We start from the raw sequence: 19,605 nt of genomic DNA, 5'->3' as shown, positions 1-19,605 counted from the left end.
TCATCAATACATGTACCAGTATTTATTAATATGGTTCGAACAAATTTATGCACTTTCAAAAAATAACCTCATGACCATACCTTTAACTTCCAAAATCTAAATTTATCCAACCCAGAATGTTGTGTGTAGTAGCTTTAGTACCAGTTGGTCAATCTATATAAAATCAATTGTGTTCACAAGTATTTATACAGTATAAATATTTCGGTGTGTATGTGGAGTGATTTTCATCTACATGTACAGAATGCTGTGGAATTATGTAGACAGTACCAGTTATTGACATAAACCATCAGTTACTATTGGTAATTAATACAAATATTAAAGTTTATAAGCTGAACTTTCCAAATTACAAATGATTATTATTAATGGACAATGTATGTGTAAAAACCTGTTTGTATGACATTATATTTACTCCATTAATCTATTCCCATAAAAGCCAATGGCGATTGATGGTTCAAGTCAACAGTTGATGCACAAGATTTTGGGTGGATGAATGTGATTGGCAATATAACCGCAGAAAGATTTTGGTTTTGTTTAATTTTGTTTAATGTCCTTTTAACAGATAAGATCATTTAAGGACGTGCCTCCATGAAGGCAACACACTTGCAGACTCTGCTCCATAGTAGGGGCATTAAAACAGGTTTCTGGAGTCCCGACATGACTGGAAATTAACAAACAAGAAACGATAAAAATCATTTGTTATAAATTGTATTAGGTAAGCATTTTCTTTCAGTAACATTTTTCCATTACAGACTTCCATAGCAGCCGTGTAGTCGCAGGCAGTTTACACAACGTTACTGACTGTCATACACAGCGTCGCATCCAGTCAATTTCAGCTATTTATACATAAGCCATTCGTAATATATATAGCCTTCTATGTTCAAAATGGCAGGTTTATTCTATCTTTGCTGTATAATGGTTTATAAAACACCACGCAGACATGAAAGTAAACATGGACCTCGACATATACATATATATATATTTCATTATCACTTTTCATTGCAAAAACACTTTAACAGACTTAATCTCATTCTCACAGTACAATATATTCTGAATACATGTTCTGATATTGTGTTAGCTATATACAGCGACACCTAGGGGTATTAACAACTCATTCCCCAGGATATAACATTCTTGATATTTGCATGGAAACCTGTCCAGATTACCTCTGTTTGACTAATCCAAGTGTTTGACAAGGTTGAGGGACATGTCAGAGGATTACGACAGAGATATACATGTTTGTGTACGTCCTCCTTATAGATGGCAGAGGATTATTATTAGATACCCAAGTGTGTGTACACTTTATGTAACTTGTAGAGGATAGTTATCGAAAGATACTCAAGGTCAATGTGCCCTACCTGTGAGGAGTGAGAGATGGAGGATAGTTATATTATTAGAGGTCAATGTGCCCTCTTAGTAGGGTGGGTTGGGTGAAATGTAGTTATAAAAAAGATACACAACATGTGTATTATCTCTAGCACTAATTACAATTTATTAAGTGTTTGGTAATCACAGGTCCAATTGGGTTTTTAACTGGTACAAAAATTCTCACTTTTCAAAAGCAGAATTTATATTCATCAACAAAGCATCACATTTATACAATGATAAGATAATCCTTGACTGGATCTATTTGACATGGACTGATCAAACTAGTTTCCATGGCATTACTAATGCAGTATTAAATGCCATCGTCATAACACCAATGTAACTGGTACGTATACAGACAATCGAATAATGATCTAACCGGTACACAGTACAAGAACAACTCAAATAATGATCTAACCGGTACACAGTACAAAAACAACTCAAATAATGATCTAATGGAGAATTGTTACTGGGTACAACTGACCTAGACAATGATCTAATGGGGAATTGATACTGGGTACAACTGACCTAGACAATGATCTAATGGAGAATTGATACTGGGTACAACTGACATAGACAATGATTTAATGGGGAATTGATACTGGGTACAACTGACATAGACAATGATCTAATGGAGAATTGATACTGGGTACAACAGACATAGACAATGATCTAATGGAGAATAGATACTGGGTACAACTGACCTAGACAATGATCTAATGGAGAATTGATACTGGGTACAACAGACATAGACAATGATCTAATGGAGAATTGAAACAATATAACCCTACAACATATACAACACTAAAAGTCGCTGATAATGTATTACATTTTTTGTTGTCTTTAGGTTTCAAACAAGTTTTATTTTGTCAAACATGTATTTGAATACATTTCTACTTACTGGCGGCAACTAAAACTCTTACAACCAGGTACCTTATGTAACAGAAGCAATCAAAATGTGACATGTCCAAATCATGCATTCTTTGTTAAAATATCAAACAAATGATGGAATTATGTGTAAACACAATCTTTCAGACTACATATGTGTGAAACATATGCACAGAGGAGCTTATCTCAAAGACGACAGTTAATGGGTCATTGTTAGGTGCTATTTTATGGAACAGGTTTTGTCACCCACAAATTTGCCATTAGTTCATACATCTAGTTCACAACCTTCTACTAGTTCATAACCTTGAACTAGTTGATAGATATTTACTGAACATGTCTGTTTTCTACTGTGTATGATGTTTTACATTACAGGGGATCAGCGTGTAATTGACGTGAAACAAAACAGATGGACATAAAACATAAATGCACAGGTTTAAAACATTTGCTAACATATAAAGACTTGTAAAATAATCGATCTTATCAAATGTGATAAAACAATAAACATTGACCGGAGGAATTTTCAGCTGACCTTTATAATTATTAATTTATCATACCAATAATTCATTATACATGGAATGTACAGATATTGGAATTGAAGGACAAACTTAAAATATTTTCATCAACGACAAAAATGTGAAATGTACAATAATCTTATAATCTGCCATACTTTGGGGCTAAAATTCTGTGTTTTGAGACCAGGTTTTGTAAGTCACGCGTGTTTCACAAGATAAACTGGTATATTTAGAAATGCATGCATCACAAAAATATTAAAATTTTCATGAAAAAATGCAGCACTAACAGCATCAACTGGTAGGATAACAGGACAAAAGTATAACTTATGGCACTGTGGTTCCCATGACAACACAGAATGGTACTTATCAACAAGATACAATATTTATCAGTTTCTCTCTCATTTCTTTACAATTTGTTAACGCTTGCGTAGTGTTAATTCCAACATTGCCAGTAGTTTGAGGACAACAATAAAAAAATCAACTCCTTTCTAAAGTCATTCACACTGAGCAGATGTATATAGCTATCACAATTGATATATCACACAATGCAAGGGAGATAACCCTACATGTTTTTTTAGCAGAGTTGTATTATTTCCCCAATCATTATATCACATGTTCATTTTATTGGCAGTAAGCACCAAAATAAAACACTCAAAATGCAACTTTTAACAGAAATAGCTTATATAAGCATAAAAAACAAACATTATGCTTCATAAAGAATATTCTATAATGAATATTAGCTATTGAATAATAAAATATTCAATTTTTAAAAAATTCAGATATATTCCAAGTACAAATTTCTCTTCACTGGTAGAATTTTAACTTGAACTGGAGAAAGATTAAAGAACATTTGATACAAAATGTACTTTCTGTTCTTACCATCCAAGCTAATCAATAACAAAATATGAAATAAGACAATGCAAAAATTGACTATCAGTCCTTGACCTCCTGACTTGAGTCCCCCATGGGACAGCATCCGATAAACAAAGGCAGTGATTTCTTTAATTCAACTTTCAAAATCAGTACACAAAATTTCTGTCTTCATTTGATAGAACTGCATGAATATTTTTCAAAACCAACACTTAAAACAAAATATGCTTGGGATAGATCTCCGAGAGAAACAGATGTATTACTGATCTCCCAGAGAAACATTTATAAATGCGATAAGGGATGAATGGTGTCGAACAGCTCATTCTCTTTAAAGGTTCACATAACCTTCAGATTTTCCACATGAAATCAATGACAAATGCATTAACTGAAAAGTAGCATGTGATACTGGCATTGATGCTATTGAAGACGGCAGGCTGATGAAATGGTAACTTGAGATGAAGATGTGAGCGCTCTCAGGACGGCGGTTTGGTCTGTTTCTGTAGTTTTTGGACGGATAAGATGGGGATGTGTTGGTTTTTTGGACTCCCAGACCGAGATCGTTCCTGTCGGCGTGTCATCGACTCCTAGATGAAAGGAGAAATTGAAAAATTGTAGATGTCTGTCTTATATTGGGATTGTTGCTTTTCTGATTTCAGGGTAAGTTTGTATTATATATATATACACATCTATCACCTTTAATACTAAGGAAATTTTTGATATTTCACATTGTAAAATAAAATCACAATTTTAAGTGTGGACATCACAAGCTTTAAAATGTAAAAGATTCACTGTAAAATCATGTCTTGCATTAAACTTTCTCCTCTTATGAGTACAATCATGCAGTTGAGAACAAAATAGTTCTGATTTATAGAGTTAGTTTAGAAAACAAAAATTGCAAAATTCATTGAAAACTTTCCAGGCTTCATCTGATTCAGGAATTTGTGAAGATAATGCTGACAAATTAACCTTGTACACTTGCTACATTTCATTATATCTTCTTCAAATTTTTAAAGATGCTTGATTAAAATTCATGTACAGTATATTGTAGTTTCTTACATTAGCAAATTTAATATATTCCGCTTTATACTCTTACTCAATTCATCAATTTACGTAGGTATTCAATTTCTTCACTCCAGACAAAATCCTGTCACTACTGATAGCCTACAAACATGTCTAGCAGTTTTAGCCAAAGGAGTATAAAGAACGGGCAGTTTTTGAGTTAATACGGTAATCAGTTTCACAGTGTAATGTGATGTGTGGTGATGGAAAACAGTGAAAATACAATTCATACATCTACACAATTTTTTTTATCACATTATATTCACCAATTAAGGAATACAATCGTTTTTTACCACTTACATTGTATTATGAAAAAATATTAAAAATCCAAAAACTGTTTACTTAGTTTACTTCAACTCTCACAGACATCAAACATCTGCTAAAATGAAAACTTTCAGTTTGTTTCATAAATAACTTAAAAATAAATAAAAATGAATTGAAATATTAAAATTACCAATAACAGCTTCTTAGAAAAGATGCAAATTATATGTTCTTTCGTTTATTAACAATTTTTGAATTTCAATCAATATTTAAGTATTTATTATGAAAAAACCCACCTGTTACATATTCTCTATAACTCTGATGACACAGGTAGTAAAACTGTGAACATTTCCAAACATTAATTTAACACTAGAACAAAACAAAATTACTGGTGAATGACCATGAACATACGTGCCAGATTAGAATTACAGAAACAAAACACTGAAATCTTACACACTGAAAACATTAAATAAAACAAACATTTTAAGATGATGATGCAGCAAAGCCATCTACCATTCACACAAATCTGGCCAGAAAAATAACAGTAACATTCATTGTTTACATCTACCTTTCATCTTTAGTGTTTCCTCAATCCTGATAAACATCAATTAAAAAAACGAAAGAAAAAATTAACAGAAGGAAATAAATTGTGCAAAGCTTCTTTAACTCAACTTAAACCAAATCTCCATTTGGTGTCACAATCACTCTCAATACTGTCCTGCATTTCTTGTGTATGACCACCAATGATAGATAGATTCCTTTTCTCTTGAATATGAAGGTAACTGATCGATTTAAATTTACGTTTTTTTAAATTACCAAAATTTTATTCTCGAAACAAAAAAATATATGGGTTCCATCATAAAAACAAATTCATTATATGATCAGTACAAAATCACAGAGAGAAAAATTTGAAGTTAATTACTTGCCCCAATATAAGTGATTACTTAAAGGTGAAAAAAAGCCACATACAAAAAAACGAAATAGTTTACACAAAACAAATTTACCGCACGGAAAATAAATTGGCAAAAAAGAATAACAAGCTACATGAATAACTTATAAAATCTTCTACAGTGAATGAACAGAAATACAGACTTACAAAATAAAATATTTAACCATATACAACAGTAAATCTGCTGCTATATATATTTTGATATATCATTGGTTAGTACTTACCATCATGACTGCACCAGCCGAGTTTGACATGGCTGATTTTTCTGCCAGGTTCTCCTATTGAAAAAAAATGTGCACATGATTTATACGCCCTATTTAACAAAGAAATACATAGAGATACTGAAACAGCAAAATATGTTTGTTTGGTTTAGATATATATATCGATGATAGGAGCTGTCAGGGTTTGGAGGACTTAATTTGGTACTGAGTTATGAGTTACCTGTAATAATTGCTATTTCAAAGCACCAGCCAGTTCTATTATAGGGCCTCAGTATAACAAACAGTAAATTATATATAGTATGGTGCTTTGATTTTGCCGGGTTAAAATCCTACAGTTTTATTTTCAAAATTTGGAAAAGGACACATGTATTGCGGAATAAAACATGATAACTTGAAGTGCTATACAGTATATATATACAAAAACATTTGATCAAGAACTTGTTTTGTTGGTCCTCAAGTTTATATGGCTTTGGAACATATTAGTTTAACAGTAAAACTGGGGTAATACCTCATGTGGTTACCTCAGAGCCACTCCTACCAGGGTCCACCTGTTTATATGGCCTTGGTACATATTAGTTTAACAGTAATACTGGGGTATACCCCAGGTGGTTACCTCAGAGCCACTCCTACCAGGGTCCACCTGTTTATATGGCTTTGGTACATATTAGTTTAACAGTAATACTGGGGTATACCCCAGGTGGTTACCTCAGAGCCACTCCTACCAGGGTCCACCTGTTTATATGGCCTTGGTACATATTAGTTTAACAGTAATACTGGGGTATACCCCAGGTGGTTACCTCAGAGCCACTCCTACCAGGGTCCACCTGTTTATATGGCCTTGGTACATATTAGTTTAACAGTAATACTGGGGTATACCCCAGGTGGTTACCTCAGAGCCACTCCTACCAGGGTCCACCTGTTTATATGGCCTTGGTACATATTAGTTTAACAGTAATACTGGGGTATACCCCAGGTGGTTACCTCAGAGCCACTCCTACCAGGGTCCACCTGTTTATATGGCCTTGGTACATATTAGTTTAACAGTAATACTGGGGTATACCCCAGGTGGTTACCTCAGAGCCACTCCTACCAGGGTCCACCTGTTTATATGGCCTTGGTACATATTAGTTTAACAGTAATACTGGGGTATACCCCAGGTGGTTACCTCAGAGCCACTCCTACCAGGGTCCACCTGTTTATATGGCCTTGGTACATATTAGTTTAACAGTAATACTGGGGTATACCCCAGGTGGTTACCTCAGAGCCACTCCTACCAGGGTCCACCTGTTTATATGGCCTTGGTACATATTAGTTTAACAGTAATACTGGGGTATACCCCAGGTGGTTACCTCAGAGCCACTCCTACCAGGGTCCACCTGTTTATATGGCCTTGGTACATATTAGTTTAACAGTAATACTGGGGTATACCCCAGGTGGTTACCTCAGAGCCACTCCTACCAGGGTCCACCTGTTTATATGGCCTTGGTACATATTAGTTTAACAGTAATACTGGGGTATACCCCAGGTGGTTACCTCAGAGCCACTCCTACCAGGGTCCACCTGTTTATATGGCCTTGGTACATATTAGTTTAACAGTAATACTGGGGTATACCCCAGGTGGTTACCTCAGAGCCACTCCTACCAGGGTCCACCTGTTTATATGGCCTTGGTACATATTAGTTTAACAGTAATACTGGGGTATACCCCAGGTGGTTACCTCAGAGCCACTCCTACCAGGGTCCACCTGTTTATATGGCCTTGGTACATATTAGTTTAACAGTAATACTGGGGTATACCCCAGGTGGTTACCTCAGAGCCACTCCTACCAGGGTCCACCTGTTTATATGGCCTTGGTACATATTAGTTTAACAGTAATACTGGGGTATACCCCAGGTGGTTACCTCAGAGCCACTCCTACCAGGGTCCACCTGTTTATATGGCCTTGGTACATATTAGTTTAACAGTAATACTGGGGTATACCCCAGGTGGTTACCTCAGAGCCACTCCTACCAGGGTCCACCTGTTTATATGGCCTTGGTACATATTAGTTTAACAGTAATACTGGGGTATACCCCAGGTGGTTACCTCAGAGCCACTCCTACCAGGGTCCACCTGTTTATATGGCCTTGGTACATATTAGTTTAACAGTAATACTGGGGTATACCCCAGGTGGTTACCTCAGAGCCACTCCTACCAGGGTCCACCTGTTTATATGGCCTTGGTACATATTAGTTTAACAGTAATACTGGGGTATACCCCAGGTGGTTACCTCAGAGCCACTCCTACCAGGGTCCACCTGTTTATATGGCCTTGGTACATATTAGTTTAACAGTAATACTGGGGTATACCCCAGGTGGTTACCTCAGAGCCACTCCTACCAGGGTCCACCTGTTTATATGGCCTTGGTACATATTAGTTTAACAGTAATACTGGGGTATACCCCAGGTGGTTACCTCAGAGCCACTCCTACCAGGGTCCACCTGTTTATATGGCCTTGGTACATATTAGTTTAACAGTAATACTGGGGTATACCCCAGGTGGTTACCTCAGAGCCACTCCTACCAGGGTCCACCTGTTTATATGGCCTTGGTACATATTAGTTTAACAGTAATACTGGGGTATACCCCAGGTGGTTACCTCAGAGCCACTCCTACCAGGGTCCACCTGTTTATATGGCCTTGGTACATATTAGTTTAACAGTAATACTGGGGTATACCCCAGGTGGTTACCTCAGAGCCACTCCTACCGGGGTCCACCTGTTTATATGGCCTTGGTACATATTAGTTTAACAGTAATACTGGGGTATACCCCAGGTGGTTACCTCAGAGCCACTCCTACCGGGGTCCACCTGTTTATATGGCCTTGGTACATATTAGTTTAACAGTAATACTGGGGTATACCCCAGGTGGTTACCTCAGAGCCACTCCTACCGGGGTCCACCTGTTTGGAAAGACGAACTCCACTGAAGGATGCATTCCTTTTCACTCCCGACTGGGCACTAGTCTTCTTACTGGGTGTCGTTGGAGATGTGTTCTTGATCTTGTGATCGGAACTGGTCCTGTGATGTATAACGGTTACAATGAGTTAAATACTAAGGACACCAGTATAAATTATATACATTACATCAAACTGCAGGGAGTTCCCCAGGTTCATTTTAATACATGAAATGTTCAGGTGTAACTAAAGTCAAACTTCAATGGTTCAGCCCCCTTCCCATGCAAATGAGGATGGATTATGTGATGAATGGATTTTTAGGACAACTTTTTATAGAAAAAGTCCCAGCTGTCCTCTAAAACACTGGCTGACTAATGGAACAATTGATTCAGTTTTGGCTCCAATGTATCTGTGCCCTACAGTACTGAATGAAACCTTACCTTCTGTGAGCCTTGTTGTGATGGCTTGAGTTCTGTGACACTACCTTAACCTTGCTGTCTGTGTGTGGTGTGACGGCATTGATCCTGTGGTACATCTACTACCCTGACCTTTTGCAAGTCTTGTCAGTTGTGCTGAAGGTGTGGGCCCTCGTGGTACTACACTAACCTACTGTGTGTGAGTGTTGTGCTAAGGACTTGGACCTAGTGGTACTATACTTACCTACTGTGTGTGAGTGTTGTGCTAAGGACTTGGACCTAGTAGTACTACACTTACCTACTGTGTGTGAGTGTTGTGCTAGGGACTTGGACCTAGTGGTGTTACACTTACCTACTGTGTGTGAGTGTTGTGCTAAGGACTTGGATCTAGTGGTACTACACTTACCTACTGTGTGTGAGTGTTGTGCTAAGGACTTGGACCTAGTGGTGCTACACTTACCTGCTGTGTGTGAGGTTGTGCTAAGGACTTGGACCTAGTGGTACTACACTTACCTACTGTGTGTGAGTGTTGTGCTAAGGACTTGGATCTAGTGTACCATTACCTTCTATGAGACTTGTTGTGAGGGCCTAGGTTCTGTGACACTACCCTTACCTTCTATGAGCCTTGTATTGGCGGCATGGGTTCGGTGACACTACCCTTATTGTCTGTGTGCCTTGTGATGGTATTGACCTTGTGGTACTACCCTTACCTTCTGTGAGTCTTGTGTTGACGACATGGGCCCTGTGGTACTACCCTTACCTTCTGTGAGTCTCGTGTTGGCGATTTGGGCCCTGTGGTACTACCCTTACCTTCTGTGAGTCTTGCGTTGACGACATGGGCCCTGTGGTACTACCCTTTCCTACTGTGTGTGAGTGCGTTGACGACATGGGCCCTGTGGTACTACCCTTACCTTCTGTGAGTCTTGTGTTGGCGACATGGGCCCTGTGGTCCTACCCTTACATTCTGTGAGTCTTGTGTTGGCGACATGGGCCCTGTGGTACTACCCTTACATTCTGTGAGGCTTGAGTTGATGACATGGGCCCTGTGGTACTACCCTTACATTCTGTGAGTCTTGTGTTGGCGATTTGGGCCCTGTGGTACTACCCTTACCTTCTGTGAATCTTGTGTTGGCGATTTGGGCCCTGTGGTACTACCCTTATATTCTGTGAGGCTTGTGTTGATGACATGGGCCCTGTGGTACTACCCTTACCTTCTGTGCGTCTTGTGTTGACGACATGGTCCCTGTGGTACTTCCCTTACATTCTGTTAGGCTTGTGTTGATGACGTGGGCCCTGTGGAACTACCCTTACCTTCTGTAAGTCTTGTGTTGACGATTTGGGCCCTGTGGTCCTACCCTTACCTTCTGTAAGTCTTGTGTTGACGATTTGGGCCCTGTGGTCCTACCCTTACCTTCTGTGAGGCTTGTGTTGACGACATGGACCCTGTGGTACTACTCTTACCTTCTGTGAGTCTTGTGTTGAAGACATGGGCCCTGTGGTCCTACCCTTACCTTCTGCGAGGCTTGTGTTGACGACTTGGGCCCTGTGGTACTGCCCTTACCTTCTGTGAGTCTTGTGTTGACGACGTGGGCCCTGTGGATCATCTGACTGATTCCCAGAGGAGTTATCACTATGGTGGTGTGGGGCCGGTTTCTCTGTGACAGGTATGCAGGATGCCACTGGCTCGCTTTCGCTGCCACTGAGCTGCCGCTGTCGCCTATAAACTATGCTTTCCTCAGCACCAGTAGGCACCTCACTTGTTGACTTAAGCTTTGGTTTTGGTCCTCGATCTCTGATTTCCCCTTGAGTTTTTGACATGTTAGATAACTTTTGTAAGAGTTTTGACACAATCCCTGTATTGTTTGTCCGATTACCACCATCCATATCTAAATGCCTTGCTGCAGAGGATTCACTAACATCACTCTCTGAGCCATTGGATGGTGATCTCCTTCGATCAACATATGTTGGAGAGGCTGTTTTTGATGGTGTGCGTCTACCACCGTCCGACACATCCTCATTACTTGCGATCCTGCGCACGCGTGGAGGAAGAGCCGCTTTGTTTGCCGTGTCACCACCCTCAAGTGGAGACACAGGTTTGTTAGAGAAGCGCTGTTCTAGTAAGTCAGCGACACTCTTTTTTCTGTCCACTTGTAATTTAGTTTCCGAGATGTCGAAGGGTGCAGGACTACCTGGACGACTGCTAGGCCTTTTACTGCCATCTATGACAGGAATACCATGAACCTCACAACCAGATTCTTTTGTCCAAGCTTTTTTCACATCCTTGACATTGGTAGTGCTATCAATGTCTTTCCTCCACTCATACACCGGGTTCTGCAGGTCCTTACTCCGTGTCCGTCTATGACCCTTTTGTGTAGATTCGTTTGGAATTGCCCCAGCATCTTGCGTTGGCACATTGAGAATTTTCGTCTCTGGAGATGAACTAACACTAATGTTGGGAGCACTAGGCAATGATCCAGGACTGTCGACAAGGCTTACTTCTGTGGATGGCATCTCTGTCACTTTCTCCTTGCTTCGTGTCCGACGGTGAGTTTTCACAAATTGTTCCTTTACACCACCATCCCCACCATGCAAGGCAGCTCTTGTGGCTGCGATGGCAGACAACAGAGAATTCTGGCTGTCAATGGTAAATGTTTCTGACATTTTGGATGCACTGAGAGAATTTTCCTTGCACCGACTGCCTGCAGGTGGTGACTGGTGCGATTCTTTTGGGATAGGATGTGTCGACTCTTGTTGTCGTACTCCAATAGTTAACCCATCATTAGGTGAATCTCGGCTCCGATTGCGTCGATGTGTATGTAATTTTGGTTGCACAAAAATTCCATCACTGTTAGTGTTTGACCTTGAACTGCCGGGTCGTTCTGACCTTGAACTAGGTCGTTCGCGCTCCTTCACATTTTCTTGATCACTAGCACTAGACTCCTTGCCGCGAGCATGTGCTTGGCGCTTGTCCTGTCTGGGAGATTTAATGCGTCGCTGTCGACGCTGAGGGACATGATTGCGTGCAACATCTGAACTTTCTGTTGAATATTTCTCGTCACTATCGTCACTGTCACTACTTAACGACTGTTTACGGGGCAGGCTGCTACCTTGTGAAACACCTGCCATTAAAATGTTGGACATGTTGGACTCCCCTAGCGATGACACTGCCTTTAAATAGATCCTGCAAAACAAACAACATCATGGTTTTTTAATGCAAAGGCTTCAAAAGAATGCAAATAATTGAATCCAACTGTTCAGCGAACATTATCATTACGAATCCTTTCAAGGCAATCACAAAATCATAACAAGGTAATTACACCCACATTAGGTCTACCCCAGTCTGGGTTAGATGTGGTTGTTCTCTTATACAAATGGCTAGAAAGTGCTTTCTTACTTGTAGGTGAGCTGTGTGTTCAGTCCGTGGATCAGGGCTCGGAGGAGATTGTTGGCTAGCATGGACGTTGGTTTCTCATCCACATAGACTCGGTACCCTGTCATAGAACAGCACCAGATTAAATCAGCGCTGCCACCTTGACAAAGTTTGGGGCTGAAGTATCGGCAAAATACACACCAGGAATTCCCACATAGCACATGTATTCCTTCCTCTTAATATCATGCGTCATTTATCAGTGAAAAATATCACATTGAATTTCTCGTTTTCAAAGCAAAAGGAAAATGTGATATTTTCCTTGTCAAAACTTAACAAAATGTGATAAATTTGGAAACTGCTAATAGAACATTTTTATCTAGAGGAATTCTTATCAAAGCACACAAAATAAGAGATTTCTGATTTCTGGCAGCTATAACTTATAAGATGCAAAGCTAGAGAACAGGAAGAACCTACTTATGAAATTTGAGAAAGATCTTCAATTCACTTTTCTTGTTCTCCTGATAATCACTATTCCAAAACTTGAAAACTAACAACATACATAAGAAATTTGAAAAAGATTTGTTGAGCACTTTTTGATAAATAGTGATAACAAATTTAAACTGTCAAAATTAAAGATGTCTGCCAGGCAGTAATCTTGTTTATGCACAACTAAGGACCAAGGGGGAACCTATCCCAAATACATTATGAAATTTGCAAAACATCAGTCAAGTACTTTCTGAGAAATAGTGATAGCAAAACTTACAGATTTCTCTCTGAATATGATCAAATTTTCCTAAAGGTATATCATTAAATACCGGGTAATATATATAATTGCAGGTGTGATCTATTAAATATCCACACAGATACCCTGTACTTATATATATACTGAATGAAACAGATACACAAAGATAAACAGCTTTTAAAAGTAATTTCCTGCAATCTTTATATTACAACCTATGGTACTTTCGTTATGAAGACACCCTACCCAGTAATGGCTGGTTGACCTCCTTGTTGTACGTGTCCAGTATTTTGGACGGCTGCCATGAAATGACGATCGAGGTCTCACCCTTGTGTTCCAGTCGGAGGTTGCGTGGAGGGGTAGGGAAACCTGGTTGAGGGACGGAGGAAAAGTAGGTCTCCTCTTCCTCCGAGGGGTAGGGAGACAGCGAGTTGGGTACTGACCCTGGTAAATTCAAATCAAAATGACATAGATATAAAAAATATTACGATAAAAATTGATACAATTTCATCAAAAAACATTTCATGAAAACTTTTGAACAGTAATCACTTTTCCACCACTATCATTACACGTCAATGTGGCAGGAAGGAATGACCGTCTGCTATTATTGGTTTAAACTGTGGTCAGTCAATATATATCTATTGTATGCTTATGTCATTTCACAACCAATACGGTCTGATCAATATACTTACATCCTTTTCATTAAATTTTTGTGAAAATATGTCTCTGATAAATTTCAAGTTTCCTGGAAGATATATCTATAAAACTCAGTACAAACAAAATCCCTTCCAATAAGCAATCGTAACTTTAATTTTTTTATTTCATTTTTTATTATTAACAATTTTTTTTTCATGAAGCATATACAATTTAATTTCTATATGACTGATATTTGACAAGTGGTTGCCTTGTGGCTCAACCTCTTTAGAATTAATGATAAATTTCAGTTATGATAGAAACATGTTGCGATAATTACCCCATCTTGGGCCTTCTATACTGGATTCGTCATCACAGCTTGAGATGTCATCGTCCTCATACCCGGTAACCAACAGCGACACATTCTCTTCTGCAATCCAAATAGAAATCAGAAATTAATTCCACTTTCCGACTCACTCACCCAAACATTTGGTGACCTTAAGTTCAAACCTAACACTAACAAAATCTTCCGGTCAAAAATACAACATTCTGCTATATTTCATTTCCAGTTAATTCTAATCTGTAAGTACTTTATTTGTTTTAGTGGTTATACATCTTTGCTATATCTAAAATCACAGAGGAAATGTGTACTTGTGAATACTATAATAGTCCTGTCAGTAAAAAGTGGTAACAAAGTCAGGACGGTATAAAAACCAGATTAACTTGAATGCACCGATACTTTAACTCATTGACCCCTGCAGACACATTTGAACTCATCCAATTCAAAGGTTGGAATAGATCATCATGAAATTTCAGGAGTGAATGAGTTAAAATTGGATTTGTTTGTCTCCAATTTATTTGGTAAGGTGAAATTTTAGCTGACAATAACTCTGATAACTTCTCCTCGTCTCAACAAGTCGAAGTTTGCTGGTTTTTACCAAACAATTACTTTCCTGGTCGAGAGGACTTCACATTTGGCAGGTTTAAATGATCACCTAAAGAAAGAGCAAGGTTTTCCCTTGAACATCATAGAAGTTTGGTTGAAAGGAAGACTACTACAGACCTGTGGTCTCGTTGCCTCCGGAAAACAATCCGCTTTGGAACACAACACTGGATACTGACTGTAGCGCTGTCTGAAGCTGTGACACCTGAAACAAAATGATGGGTTTAAAGCACTGGAGTGTATGTATGTAGACAAATATGTCATTATTTTGCCTACTTTGTCTTTTCAAAACTACTAATTATTTTATCAATATATCATTTAAATCATATCTTTTATTATTATTTGTACTTTTTTATGGATTTTTTCCGTTTCTCTTTACTCAACTCAAGGATGACAAATCAGTTACAAAATCATTTGTCTAGTGTACTTTACGGTGAGGAAAGGAATACTCAAAATATTGTCCAATATACTGAACAACAGGGAAAGGAATACTCAAAATCTTGTTCAGTATACCAGACAACAGTGATAGAGATTATACCTGACTCTGCAGATTGGCACATGTTTTTTCTAGCTGCCGGTGTTTCACCAAGTCTACTTCCGGGACAGTTCCATGTCCGGTGTTTAAGGAGTCCATCCTCTGGAGGGTGTTCTGGATTTCCTGGCTGTAGTTATACGAGCTGTCCTCTGTCCCCCGCGAAGAGTCCATTGTGCCCTTGAACGACTGTGAAGTGAGAACCTCGGTCTTCCAGTGCTGTAGTGACTGTACCTAATACAGTAACGTTTGAAGTGGTGACATCAGTACCAAGATATTTCATGTAATGTGTGGTACCTCAGAAATAATAACAGTTTTTATACATGTAATCACTATTGACAATTTGTTTACCTGTCACTATATTTGGGTACTGATTTTTCCATGGTTCTTATGCAGTCTTACCACTAACAAACCAAAATTTGTACAAATTAATTTGATATTGATCATGACAAACAAATAGTTTATTCAGGGCTGTCACAAACTAGGAAGGCAAATATCACATATAATTACTGGTTGTATTGTATATCCTGTTAAAGGGTTCCACACACAAGTAAAAATCACAAAATACATCAGTTACCTAGAAAGACTCTAGAAATTATGTCATTTATTTAGTCGTCAAATATTTCCCTTTGTTTATGTCTTGCTGTGTATGGAGCTTACCTGCAAGTATTTTTGCTGTTATATGGGATATGACAGTGAAGATTTGTTTAAAACTATTTTTATATAATTACTAGCAGTAGATATAGAGAAAGTGAATACACTCGAGAGATTAATAAGGAAAAACTGGACTAACAGTACACTTCTTCTAGCCAATCTGTTTCTGTATTATACACGAAGCTGTGTTAATACACCAGATTTATTTTGTCTACAACCTACTAGCATAGTCATAGAAATTTGCTAACATCTGCCATTGTGTTAACACTGATACAGTACCTCCTTCCAAAGAAACCTAATGGCCTCCATTTGTAGAGATCGAAGGTGCTTTTCTTCATCATACAACTTTTTCTGCCTGAAACACAGAAAAACACACCATCAGTTTTAACACTAAGCAAGACTATCCCATTGTGACATCTTTATTCGACCATCAATCCCTTTTTTTAATTTATGTTGAAAACTATTAAAAAAATAAGAAGGAACAGAAAACAGTATGTCACCAACCTTTGTTTGGAAGACAGAACAATTGATATTGACACATATTACTGAAGGCAAATTGATTACCTGGGTAAGTGAATATTATAATAACAGCACGTATAACTATCACAAAACGTTTTCATCCTTTATCCCCCCTTGACTCTTCACCTCCTGCATTCTGTTCTGTAGGTTCAGGAATAAATTTAATCCTGATTTGGAGATTCCCAAGGGAGACAACTGTGTATTTTTATGAGGCAAAACATGCATGCACCAGAACACAATACAAAAGTTGAATAAAATAATTGAAATGTAATAACATTCGTACGGTGTATGGTTTAAAAAGTACAAAGGAACTGTGTATATAGGACAAGGTAAGTAGTACAATACAGGAACAATAGGAGACAAGAACAACTGACTCGGAGGGACGACAATACCTACGTGATATCCCACAGACCTTATGTCTCTGGTGCTTATCATTTATTTATTGTCCCCAACGTGCATCATATAACTGCAGTTGTGTATGATTTATATACAATATACTGCTTATTAGAAAACATGGTGCAAAAACTCAGCAAAAATGTCATTACTCTGAAAATTATACCACTTCAATATTAATGATACAATAAAATATTCCAATCATACTGTTTTTATCTTACTTCCACTGATCAGCATCAGCAGAGTTCCCAATTTTATAGTTAAAGACGGTTCGACTCCTAAACTCAAGGGTATGTAGACTATATTTAGATTCAACTTCAGTACGAATAAATCACTTACGGGTATGTTGCTGAATATTTCACAGATGTATACCCCGTAGATAGATTTATACATATAGATGATGATTTTAATGTTTAACTCATCTTCAATCAGAGTTCTTTAGTATTTCAAATTATGTCTGATGTCACATCCACCTAATACCTAATGGCCATACAAAGCTTGTACGACGACACATACAGTGAAAACTAAACTTGGGGGAGAGGTGGGGTGAGGGTTACATTGTTTTCATGCATTATTTTGTCAAATATGTGTTACTTTGTGTTTGTGTACTGATTTTTACGCAATTTTTAGATTTTGTCATGCAGTCTCATCCCTGTAAAAATATGCGACAATTGCAAGCACTGCATCATTTCCACATGGAATTACTGTGACATGTATAGATGGTCGTAACCCATCTAAACAGGTAAGAACATGGTAAAAGATTGTATACACATGTAGGATCCATTATCCTGTTCAACAGACAAAGGTCAGAATGATTAAATATAGATATTGAACCACTAAGTACCCTACTGATGTGTGGTTTATATACCTGTACCACTACTGTAGGGTCTCGACTGATCAACTTTTTCTCGGGACCAGAAATCTACCTCGTACCCACAGAACGAATGATCCTGAACTCTGGCCGGGAGCCAGACAGACAGAGATCTTACTTATACAGACTATACCCACTACACCTTAACACAATTACCTATATCTTCCCTCGGCTGTCATATAAATAGACCCCTGTTTCTATTTAATATCTATTGTATCATGCTTTAATGCTAAGTTATGTCTTTCGCTGTTAGAGGTGTTCAATTAATTTTTTAAATTTACCGAACAACCCAATAACATAGGAGTGAGTGCCAAACAACTGCTAATTTATGTCCGTATTTGTTTGTCTAAGTGCACAACTTATCTTTTTTACTCAATTCCAATCCTTATATTACATATATATATATAAATGTATCTTGAAGTATACACTGCCAAAATATACACTCCTGCAGGTCTGATAAAAAGTCTTTGTACATAGAGGTGCCAATCCCGTGTTTGAGTTTCCACAATAATGCTGTCCTATGTTTTACAAACTACAGGTAATTTATTTGACAAAATGTACCTTGAAAACACCATAGGTAAAAATTGTTGGCTGATCACAAATCATTTCGCACTCAAACGAGAACTTTTAAAAGTGAATACAGATACATAATTTTCAAACATTTAAACCCTCGGTAAGAATTATATAGTGCCCAGGGCCTTTACATCAATCAACAATATCAATAGGACAAATCATGCATACAGCGAAAGAGGTTTATGTTGTTGTTCTCACCATATCATTATCATAGCTGCTATAGTTGGGGTCGATTACACTCTTGAAGTACAAGTAAAGCCAGAAGATATGATAAACATCTTAGGTAATTGACCACTTCCATAAACACCTATCAATTTCCATCAAATTTCATTTGCACTTTATGGCATTAACTGTTTGTAACTTGTACATTTTCCCATACCTACCATATATGCAGAGTACAATGACATTTTCCCAATACTTGTCAAGTTCTTGTCATAATGTTAATTCCCACATACTTGTAGAGTGTCCCTATTATGGTGAAGTTCTGAGTGCCAGAAATCAGGTAAGGTAGGGTCCATGGCTCAAAGGTACATTCAAAATTGAAATGGCTCACAACATTTTAGCAAATACATTATATATTTACAGGAACTGTCTTGTTGAAAACAGGACAATAGCCATAAGTGTTGTTTTGCCTTTCTTATCACCGGAGCACTATGCCACTTTCTCCATACCTGTCAAGTTCGGAGCGTAGCAGAATGATGTGATCCTCGGCTCTGCGGGCCCTGATCTCCTTCCGAATGAACACCACCTCCGAATCCTTGGACCGCGTTCGGAAACCTCGCCACACAGACTGGATCATTATCGCAGCTTTGTGATCTAAACATAAAAAGTTAACATTTACAACAGCATTCGACAACTGGAATATTCTCAACAAGGGACTTCCGTTTGAACAGGGTTAATCCACAA

The 19,605-nt window shown here is 38.1% G+C and overlaps 1 protein-coding gene across 5 annotated transcripts in view; it reads right to left on the bottom strand.

Annotated features, from left to right (window-relative positions):
- Positions 1 to 688: 688 nt before the first annotated feature.
- The window catches only part of LOC110459051, a 96,417-nt gene continuing 77,500 nt past the window's right edge, over positions 689 to 19,605 (bottom strand). For 2 of the 5 annotated variants that reach the window (XM_021511092.1, XM_021511091.1), the window contains exons 14-24: positions 19,371 to 19,515; positions 16,623 to 16,698; positions 15,696 to 15,923; positions 15,278 to 15,362; positions 14,555 to 14,644; positions 13,828 to 14,025; positions 12,867 to 12,963; positions 11,034 to 12,653; positions 9,036 to 9,180; positions 6,126 to 6,179; positions 689 to 4,216 (exon numbers count right to left, since the gene is read on the bottom strand). In XM_021511092.1, coding sequence (XP_021366767.1) covers positions 4,106 to 4,216; positions 6,126 to 6,179; positions 9,036 to 9,180; positions 11,034 to 12,653; positions 12,867 to 12,963; positions 13,828 to 14,025; positions 14,555 to 14,644; positions 15,278 to 15,362; positions 15,696 to 15,923; positions 16,623 to 16,698; positions 19,371 to 19,515 — 2,849 coding nt within the window. In that variant the 3' untranslated portion in view covers positions 689 to 4,105. Of the gene's footprint in view, positions 4,217 to 5,520; positions 5,547 to 6,125; positions 6,180 to 6,643; positions 9,181 to 11,033; positions 12,654 to 12,866; positions 12,964 to 13,827; positions 14,026 to 14,554; positions 14,645 to 15,277; positions 15,363 to 15,695; positions 15,924 to 16,622; positions 16,699 to 19,370; positions 19,516 to 19,605 lie in introns of all 5 variants that reach the window. The other 3 variants (XR_002463854.1, XM_021511093.1, XR_002463853.1) reach the window with 3 other exon arrangements.

The sequence above is a fragment of the Mizuhopecten yessoensis genome, unplaced genomic scaffold, assembly GCF_002113885.1.
Source record: "Mizuhopecten yessoensis strain PY_sf001 unplaced genomic scaffold, ASM211388v2 scaffold9963, whole genome shotgun sequence".
Classification (NCBI taxonomy): Eukaryota; Metazoa; Mollusca; class Bivalvia; order Pectinida; family Pectinidae; genus Mizuhopecten; species Mizuhopecten yessoensis.
This window is presented reverse-complemented; position numbering and strand designations above follow the sequence as displayed.